The sequence below is a fragment of the Ictalurus punctatus genome, chromosome 20 (assembly GCF_001660625.3).
Source record: "Ictalurus punctatus breed USDA103 chromosome 20, Coco_2.0, whole genome shotgun sequence".
Classification (NCBI taxonomy): domain Eukaryota; kingdom Metazoa; phylum Chordata; class Actinopteri; order Siluriformes; family Ictaluridae; genus Ictalurus; species Ictalurus punctatus.
This window is the reverse complement of record NC_030435.2, coordinates 24,690,227-24,700,226: the sequence shown is the minus strand read 5'-3', so window position 1 is coordinate 24,700,226 and position 10,000 is coordinate 24,690,227. Positions and strand designations below refer to the sequence as shown.

At 39.4% G+C, this 10,000-nt stretch overlaps 1 protein-coding gene across 1 annotated transcript in view; it reads right to left on the bottom strand.

Moving 5' to 3' along the window:
• Window positions 1-10,000, bottom strand: part of col11a1b (collagen, type XI, alpha 1b) — an 88,556-nt gene that overhangs the window by 650 nt on the left and 77,906 nt on the right. Inside the window, exons 47-67 of the mRNA XM_053673839.1 lie at window positions 9,873-9,926; window positions 9,721-9,774; window positions 9,550-9,603; window positions 6,379-6,432; window positions 5,445-5,552; window positions 5,313-5,366; window positions 5,099-5,152; window positions 4,867-4,920; window positions 4,455-4,508; window positions 4,185-4,292; window positions 4,048-4,101; window positions 3,779-3,832; window positions 3,239-3,346; window positions 3,064-3,117; window positions 2,920-2,955; window positions 2,550-2,603; window positions 2,118-2,379; window positions 1,810-1,922; window positions 1,646-1,714; window positions 1,263-1,496; window positions 1-986 (exon numbers count right to left, since the gene is read on the bottom strand). The exon at window positions 1-986 is cut by the window's left edge and continues 650 nt beyond it. Of these exons, the coding sequence (XP_053529814.1) occupies window positions 840-986; window positions 1,263-1,496; window positions 1,646-1,714; window positions 1,810-1,922; window positions 2,118-2,379; window positions 2,550-2,603; window positions 2,920-2,955; window positions 3,064-3,117; window positions 3,239-3,346; window positions 3,779-3,832; window positions 4,048-4,101; window positions 4,185-4,292; window positions 4,455-4,508; window positions 4,867-4,920; window positions 5,099-5,152; window positions 5,313-5,366; window positions 5,445-5,552; window positions 6,379-6,432; window positions 9,550-9,603; window positions 9,721-9,774; window positions 9,873-9,926 (1,833 nt within the window). The 3' untranslated portion in view covers window positions 1-839. The remainder of the gene's footprint in view (window positions 987-1,262; window positions 1,497-1,645; window positions 1,715-1,809; window positions 1,923-2,117; window positions 2,380-2,549; window positions 2,604-2,919; window positions 2,956-3,063; window positions 3,118-3,238; window positions 3,347-3,778; window positions 3,833-4,047; window positions 4,102-4,184; window positions 4,293-4,454; window positions 4,509-4,866; window positions 4,921-5,098; window positions 5,153-5,312; window positions 5,367-5,444; window positions 5,553-6,378; window positions 6,433-9,549; window positions 9,604-9,720; window positions 9,775-9,872; window positions 9,927-10,000) is intronic.

Sequence of the window (10,000 nt, the reverse complement as noted above, 5' to 3'; positions counted from 1 at the left end):
CAGGACAATTGTTTTAAAGTTAAAAATAGATATCCAGACTGAAGAACTCTCTGTATCGTCATCAGATTAAAGACATGCAAGATTCTGCAGGAAAGCTGACTCAAAAAGACATTATTGTACAAAATTATAATTACAGTTTTATATATATATATATTTTAAAAATGCACGTTCTATAGCACCGTAAAATTTCATTTATATATATATATATATATATATATATATATATATATATATATATATATATATATATATATATATATATATATATATATATCAAGAGCGAACCAAAAGACCTGGAGGAAGAATAAAGAAACAAAAGGAACAAAGGTAAGTGGGATTGGGATTAAGATTAGGACTGGGACTGGAAATAAATTCCCAATATTGGAATTGGAATAAAATACTGGGATTAAATTGAGGGAGTTGGTTTTACGATGGAAGTTTAAAACAGGAATTAAGATTATGATGAGGTCTATGATCAGTGGGATTAGAAATAAAATATCAGGATTAGAAGTTAATTTGATAGTGGGATTAAAACTGGGAAAAGAAGTGGCGTTGGTGGAACAGAAAAAACCCCAGAGGAATCCATTTCGTTTTTTTTTTTTAGTTTGAAAGTGCACCGTTATTCACCAGTTCATGTCTTTTCTTCACGTTGGTCCTCGGATTGCTGGTTTCAGTCTCGTCTTGTCGGCCCCACAAGGGCGCTGAACATTCCCATGATGATAACACAGTCTTTATCAGCCAGCAAAAGTGTGTGTGTGTGTGTGTGTGTGTGTGTGTGTGTGTGGCAGCCGTCCACACGTCTCGAAGCGTCCCAGTACGACCAGGCTGAAGGAAGGCTGTTACCCGAGGAAGCAGACAGGCCCGACCTCGAAGCCGAATCTCTGGCTGGGATCTCCGAAATCATTCAGCATGACGTCGATGATGGGCAGCTGGTCGATGCGCGGAGTGTTAATCTCCAGCACGGTTCTAGCATAGCCCTGCTTTTGCTGAAGAGACATAAAGAGAGGAGATTTCATCAGAAGCAGCGTCCATGTCACATGATGTGTCATTAGCTTTTCCTGCTTTCACACACTTCCATCCCATAAAGCAGATGGAATAAAGAACCTCGGATGAGAAGGTTGTTTTGGAGCTTTGGAGGCAGAAAATCAGGAGAATTTGAGCAGCTTGTGAAAATTTGGAAGCATTTTGATATTCAGAGAATCAGTAGCAGTAATGATGTATTTTGGACAGGTGCTGTAGTGACCCGGCGCTGATGACCTTACCGAGCAGGCGTCGTACACGGCCTTGATGAAGGGGTTGTTGTCGTGTGACATTTCTTCGTCGTTGGAGCCGAGGAAGCGCAGAGCCTTGTTGTAGTTGTCGGCTTTAGCGTCGAACCAGGCGACGGATTGGTGGCAGATGTAGGTGAAGTTCTGTCTCGCTGCAGAACTCAGCAACTTCAGGAACGTCATCTGGACGCCGGTGATGGAGTTCTCCTCGATGTCCACGTATGAGAGCTGTTAAAGTGAGGAACGTTAGAGAGATACGCTGACGCTGGTGTCCGTCCACCTGCTCTTATACTAATAACAGTGCAGACAAGATCTTCCAGAGAAGTCACACCCGTGTCCTAACATGCAGCAGGAAGAGGTTTTAACCCGAGACTTACGATTTTACCGCGCTTGAACTCGCTAAACCACGTCCCTGGAGACTCTTTCGGCCAGTTGGATATTCTAACCTGTTTAGACGGGAAAAACCCAGCAAGCGTTTATCACACAGTGAGCGCAAACTGAGCTTACCCATTACAGTGTGTTCTAGGGATAAATGACTCACCCCTGCGGACTTCTTATCAGGATAGATACACGTCTCTCCTGCTGCTGTAAAGTTACAGTAAACCTTAAAGGAGTCTCCCTTACAGCCCATGTTAGGATCGATCCAATATTCACCTGAAACACAAAAGCTCATGTTAGACACCGAAGATGTTCTTCACAGACATTTATTACCACATGAAGGGTTTAAGGACTCGTGCTGCAGTGAATCTGAGAATCTCTCGTCATGCTGTACTGTCAGAGGAAGAACTCGTCCCGTCCCTCGTCTGATATTCGTCTATAAAGTTTGTTTTGTAAGTTTAAGTGTCGCACCGTCGGGGAAGTCGGGCTGGCTGAGATGCAGGTCTTTACAGGTCCGGGCCGGATTGTCCTGCGTGCCCAGAGGGAACTTCATACGTTCGATGTCCAGCTTCAGGTTATTGAGGGAGCCGTAGACTTCGTCCATTCCCTCCATTCCCTCCATTCCCTCCAAACCGTAATCCATCACGGCCTCGTCGGCCTGGACGTCTGAAGAACGCTTCGCCTTCTTGGACATCTGAATGGGCAGCGACTGGATCATGTCACCTGGAGGACCCTAAAATAACCACGATTACATATTCATCAATACATCTACAGTCCAGTAACGCTTTCGTGATCGGTGCTCTTGTTCAGCAATCGGTTTAAATACTGTCCCGTCCTTAAACACGTTATTTTACCTGGAACACATCACAAATCATATAAACGATGCAATTACGAGAGACTTACAGGAGGTCCAGGAGGGCCGATCAAACCCGGGTCTCCTTTCTGACCCGCTGGACCCTTTAAAAACAAGATTTATTATTATTATTATTACTGTAAACACACACGCACATGCACAAGAGATAAACTTACTTACACTGAAGAAAAGATCTGAATTTAAAGCTGAAGTGTGTGTGTGAGTGTCAGTGCTGCATCTAATGATTGTTTGTATAATGTATACAGAAGGTTTATGACTGTAGCTAGGCAGAAATACAGAGCTATATTTATATGAATCATATATCAGGTTAGAAGCAGACAGGATTTAGAGTTATAGAGTATAAACATATTCTGATCTACAGGTTTAAGGTAAAGTGATGCAATCAGGCTCAGGACTCACATTCGCTCCTTTGGATCCTTTTTGTCCTTGTGTTCCCTTATAGAGGGCGTGCAGGAGAGAAAACCGGTTTCAGTCACATGATCAAATACTAATGATATCAATAAGAGAATAGTACAGTGCAGTACCAGAGATAATAAAACTTACAGGAATACCAGGAGGTCCAGGAGGACCAACAGGACCGGAAGAACCGACACCACCCTGAGATCAGGGAAATAACAGGAGTATTCAAAACCAGCCAGAGGCAAGTCTGTGATTAACTCGAATGTGTGTGTGTGTGTGTGTGTGTGTGTGTGTGTGTGTGTGTGATGTATTTACTTACACCATCACCTTTACCTCCGGATAGTCCCTGAACTCCAGGTAAACCTCGATCTCCTTTCTCACCTGGTTCACCTGGAGGCCCGATCAGACCAATCAGACCAGGATGACCCTGAAGACCACACACACACCTTAAGAGGTTAACACGACACACTTAACACACACCGTCAACATCGACCACGTGTTGGCTTTCATTTATAAAATGTTTATTCAAACGTTTGATCAACTTACTTTATTCAACTGATTACACACACACACACACACACACACACATACATATATATATATATATATATATATATATATATATATATATATATATATATATTCATTCGTTTAGTTATACGTTATATAGATATATTATATATACTGTATTTTCTCTTGGGAATTGGAATTAAACACAAAACTGTACACCTGTGCGTAACTTTGTACATTATTCTATAGATGTATTTTGTAAATCCTTTATTTATAGATATGCATCGTCTGTGAACTGACAAAAACATTCATATATGCTCTTCTTTGTGTTTCATTTGATATGTTTTACCTTTTCGCCTTTAAAACCGGGATCACCTTTCAACCCGGGGAGCCCAGGAGGACCCTAACCACAGGAGATGGTCACATGATCACAGGAACAAATATAGAAAACAAACCCCTCTTTTAATTTATTTATAATATGAAGTCTTTCACTAAACACTAAAGTAATGAGTGTTAATTTACATCCAACAATAACAATAAGAATAATAATAACAATAATAACAAATCCCTAATTCTGGAGATGGTTATGACATGAACACGTATAAACGTGTCTCTTACCAGTGGACCCGGCGGGCCGTCTTTACCCCCTGCACCAGGAAGTCCTTGTTCACCCTGTAATGATGTCATAAGTGTTTAAAAAGCATTTAGATTTAGAAATATTCTGATTTATTGCCCTGAGCCAACAGGAAACTTACCACAGGTCCGGGAATTCCTCTCAGACCCTCAGCACCGGACTTTCCAGGAGGCCCTTGAGGTCCAACAGGCCCGGTTTTCCCAGCTGGTCCTTCAGCTCCGGCTTCACCCTGCAGGACAGAGGAAAGAAAATACATCATTGTGGCTGATAATTATACTCCACACACACACACACACACACACACACACACACACACACACACACACACACACACACACTATAATGAACAGATTCAGCGTGAGAACATTTATATTCCGTGTTCGGGTTTCACCTTAGAACCTTTTTCTCCCTGCTTGCCCTCGGGTCCTGTCCGTCCGAGCGAGCCCTGAATCACAGACACACAGAGATATTAAAGTGAAATAATAATAAACACTAATAAAATCTGATTCATCTTTTTATTTCAGTCTTTAACTGTGCTGTTATTTCTGTATAATCAGTAACTTATTTTAAGCATTTTATTTTTACAGTGAGTTAAAATATTTTCTTTCTACCTTACAGCACAAACCAATGCATCTATTCTAAAATATATATATATATATTGATTTCTCTGTTTAAGTAGAAAAATCTATTTATAATTTTTTTCACCGTTTAAGAGAATCTGTAAACAACAAAAATCCACTTCCTGTTTTAAACTCAGGTCTGTGAATGATTTAAAGGAGATTCAGTGTGTATCAGTGACTCACTCTCTTTCCTGGAGGTCCAGGAGGTCCGGCTTCACCTGATGGACCCGGGGGTCCCTGTACACACACACACACACACACACACACACACACACACACACACACACACACACACACACACACACACACACACATCACTGCATCCTATAATCACTTCTTATTACACAGCATCCTAGAATTGTTTAGAGAAGTTTCTTCCACAGTTAACGTGACCGTATAAAGAAACCTGACGTACCTGCTGACCGGCTTCTCCGTCCTCTCCTTTATCTCCAGGAAGACCATCGAGTCCCTGTGAAACACACAACACTTTACATTCTACTCACTCAGCAAACACGGATCTAACACACACCGGCAATACACATTATTCAATTCGATTCACTCCTCCGTGTGTGTGAGATCATCTCTACTGCCTTTATTCAACATTTTGATTGTTTTATTATTCAACTTACACCAGCGCCAGGCTCACCAGGAGGACCTGGGTCTCCAGGAAAGCCAGCAGGTCCCTAGGATAAGAAAGATCAGAGTCAGTGTTGAGTCAGTGTTGCGTCAGTGTCGAGTCAGTGTCGTCTATTCTGACTCACAAGGTTTCCTTTAGGACCGTCATCTCCAGGGGGTCCTCGTGGTCCTGCGGGTCCGGCAGCTCCGGGTGGTCCCGTCTCTCCTTTCTCACCCACTTCACCTTTTGGACCCTAAAACCACATCATCACCGTCACATTCATACTGCTGATCTGCTTTAATTAATATATTTAAACCATTAGTAAATAAATGCACATAATGAAATGAATAAAAGTAAATATATATATATATATATATAAATAAAACACATATACAAAATAAAAAAATATTACAATGCAAAATAAATACTAATAATTATTATTCTTATTAGTTTTACTGTTGCTGCTGTTCTTTCGATTATTATTTTCCACCACATACTTTTCATCTTAAAATTCTTTGAATGATTTTATTTGTAGTGAATTTATTTCATTTTATTATGTATTTGTATTTGTATATATTATGTATTTGTATATATTACGTATTTGTATATATATTATATATTTGTATATATTATGTATTTGTATATATATTATGTATTTGTATATATTATATATTTGTATATATTATATATTTGTATATATATATATTTATATATATATATGTATTTGTATATATTTGTATTTGTATATCTTCCCCTTACACGTGTTCTTTTTACTTTTATTTGATCCTTGTGCTTTCTATTATTTTTTATTATCACATTTTTGCTACTTGATTGTACGGCTCTGTGAGCTCTTATTACTTCACATTTAAATATTTAGTTTTAAAAATGTTGAGATTAAAGTATAATGAATATACTGTAATAATATAAAGCTAATGCTAATAACAACGAGTATTAATAATAATCTAATAACAATCCTCGCCGTTATGTTCCCTTACTGTCAATTATATTCATGTGTGATTCATTTCATAAGCACACACACACACACACACACACACACACACACACACACACACACTTACCATTGAACCGGTCTCTCCAGGAGGTCCTGGGTTTCCCGCGTCACCCGTCTCACCCTAAAAATAGTCAGATTATCTGTGAGGCTTTACAGAAATATCTCCAGTGCTCATGGAGAGGAACTGATGTTCACATGTTGTACATATCAGTGTGTTAGTGTATCAGTGTGTTAGTGTATCAGTGTGTTAGTGTATCAGTGTGTTAGTGTATCAGTGTGTTAGTGTATCAGTGTGTTTGTGTATCAGTGTGTTAGTGTATCAGTGTGTTAGTGTATCAGTGTGTTAGTGTATCAGTGTGTTAGTGTATCAGTGTGTTTGTGTATCAGTGTGTTAGTGTATCAGTGTGTTAGTGTATCAGTGTGTTAGTGTATCAGTGTGTTAGTGTATCAGTGTGTTAGTGTATCAGTGTGTTAGTGTATCAGTGTGTTTGTGTATCAGTGTGTTAGTGTATCAGTGTGTTTGTGTATCAGTGTGTTAGTGTATCAGTGTGTTAGTGTATCACTGTGTTTGTGTATCAGTGTGTTAGTGTATCAGTGTGTTAGTGTATCAGTGTGTTAGTGTATCAGTGTGTTAGTGTATCAGTGTGTTTGTGTATCAGTGTGTTAGTGTATCACTGTGTTAGTGTATCACTGTGTTAGTGTATCAGTGTGTTTGTGTATCAGTGTGTCAGTGTGTCAGTGTATCAGTGTGTCAGTGTGTCAGTGTGTCAGTGTATCAGTGTGTTAGTGTATCAGTGTGTTAGTGTATCAGTGTGTTAGTGTATCAGTGTGTTAGTGTATCAGTGTGTTAGTGTATCAGTGTGTTAGTGTATCAGTGTGTTAGTGTATCACTGTGTTAGTGTATCAGTGTGTTTGTGTATCAGTGTGTTAGTGTATCAGTGTGTTAGTGTATCAGTGTGTTAGTGTGTTAGTGTATCAGTGTGTTAGTGTATCAGTGTGTTAGTGTATCAGTGTGTTAGTGTATCAGTGTGTTAGTGTATCAGTGTGTTAGTGTATCAGTGTGTTAGTGTGTCAGTGTGTTAGTGTATCAGTGTGTTAGTGTATCAGTGTGTTAGTGTATCAGTGTGTCAGTGTATCAGTGTGTCAGTGTGTCAGTGTGTTAGTGTATCAGTGTGTTAGTGTATCACTGTGTTTGTGTATCAGTGTGTTAGTGTATCAGTGTGTTAGTGTATCAGTGTGTTAGTGTGTTAGTGTATCAGTGTGTTAGTGTATCACTGTGTTAGTGTATCAGTGTGTTTGTGTGTCAGTGTGTTAGTGTATCAGTGTGTTAGTGTATCAGTGTGTTAGTGTATCAGTGTGTTAGTGTATCACTGTGTTAGTGTATCAGTGTGTTTGTGTATCAGTGTGTCAGTGTGTCAGTGTATCAGTGTGTTAGTGTGTCAGTGTGTTAGTGTATCAGTGTGTTAGTGTATCAGTGTGTTAGTGTATCAGTGTGTTTGTGTGTCAGTGTGTTAGTGTATCAGTGTGTTAGTGTATCAGTGTGTTAGTGTGTTAGTGTGTTAGTGTATCAGTGTGTTTGTGTATCAGTGTGTTAGTGTATCAGTGTGTTAGTGTATCAGTGTGTTAGTGTATCACTGTGTTAGTGTATCAGTGTGTTAGTGTATCAGTGTGTTAGTGTATCAGTGTGTTAGTGTATCAGTGTGTTAGTGTATCACTGTGTTAGTGTATCAGTGTGTTTGTGTATCAGTGTGTTAGTGTATCAGTGTGTTAGTGTATCAGTGTGTTAGTGTATCAGTGTGTTTGTGTATCAGTGTGTTAGTGTATCAGTGTGTTAGTGTATCAGTGTGTTAGTGTATCAGTGTGTTTGTGTATCAGTGTGTTAGTGTATCAGTGTGTTAGTGTGTTAGTGTATCAGTGTGTTAGTGTATCACTGTGTTAGTGTATCAGTGTGTTTGTGTATCAGTGTGTTAGTGTATCAGTGTGTTAGTGTATCAGTGTGTTTGTGTATCAGTGTGTTTGTGTATCAGTGTGTTAGTGTATCAGTGTGTTAGTGTATCAGTGTGTTTGTGTATCAGTGTGTTAGTGTATCAGTGTGTTAGTGTGTTAGTGTATCAGTGTGTTAGTGTATCACTGTGTTAGTGTATCAGTGTGTTTGTGTATCAGTGTGTTAGTGTATCAGTGTGTTAGTGTATCAGTGTGTTTGTGTATCAGTGTGTTTGTGTATCAGTGTGTTAGTGTATCACTGTGTTAGTGTATCAGTGTGTTTGTGTATCAGTGTGTTAGTGTATCAGTGTGTTAGTGTATCAGTGTGTTAGTGTATCAGTGTGTTAGTGTATCAGTGTGTTAGTGTGTTAGTGTATCAGTGTGTTAGTGTATCACTGTGTTAGTGTATCAGTGTGTTAGTGTAGTCATGTGTTGTGTAATCAGTGTTTAGTGTATCAGTGTGTTAGTGTATCAGTGTCAGTGTGTTAGTGTATCAGTGTGTTAGTGTATCAGTGTGTTAGTGTATCAGTGTGTTAGTGTATCAGTGTGTTAGTTGTTAGTGTGTTAGTGTATCAGTGTGTTGTCGTATCAGTGTGTTAGTGTATCAGTGTGTTAGTGTATCATGTGTTAGTGTATCACGTGTGTTAGTGTATCAGTGTGTTTGTGTGTCAGTGTGTTAGTGTATCAGTGTGTTAGTGTATCAGTGTGTTAGTGTATCAGTGTGTTAGTGTATCAGTGTGTTAGTGTAATCACTGTGTTAGTGTATCAGTGTGTTTGTGTATCAGTGTGTTAGTGTGTTAGTGTGTTTGTGTATCAGTGTGTTAGTGTATCAGTGTGTTAGTGTATCACTGTGTTAGTGTATCAGTGTGTTAGTGTATCAGTGTGTTAGTGTTTAGTGTGTTAGTGTATCAGTGTGTTAGTGTATCAGTGTGTTAGTGTATCAGTGTGTTAGTGTATCAGTGTGTTAGTGTATCAGTGTGTTAGTGTATCAGTGTGTTAGTGTGTTAGTGTATCAGTGTGTTAGTGTATCAGTGTGTTAGTGTATCAGTGTGTTTGTGTATCAGTGTGTTAGTGTATCAGTGTGTTAGTGTATCAGTGTGTTAGTGTATCAGTGTGTTAGTGTATCAGTGTGTTAGTGTATCACTGTGTTAGTGTATCACTGTGTTAGTGTATCAGTGTGTTAGTGTGTCAGTGTGTTAGTGTGTTAGTGTATATCAGATCTCAGTTGTCCAGCCTTAAACAGAATAATTCTGACCTTTTCTCCGTTTCCTCCCATAGAGCCGATACCACCGGGAGGTCCCTGAGCACCCTGTAAATAAAAACACCACATCGCTGTGAAATCTTACGGTAATTAGCGAGATATTCCACAGTCAGTAGTTTATATCAGGAACACGTGCAGGTGGACGTGTGGAACTGAAACACTCACATCGGCTCCACTGGAACCCTGAGGACCTCTGGGACCTGGAGGACCAGGAGGACCCTGTTACAAACCGAGAACAAAAAATAAGCCCACAACAATCCATAAAACATTAGCAACTGATAAGTAATTAACTTTAGTGAAGAGGGTCTGATACTCACCATTGCACCGACGTCACCCGTCTCTCCCTTCTCGCCTGGAGGTCCTGGTAATCCCTGTAATCACAGAGATGGTATAGATTACAATGTACACAATTTATACAAACATAAAAAAATTTGTTAAGTATGAG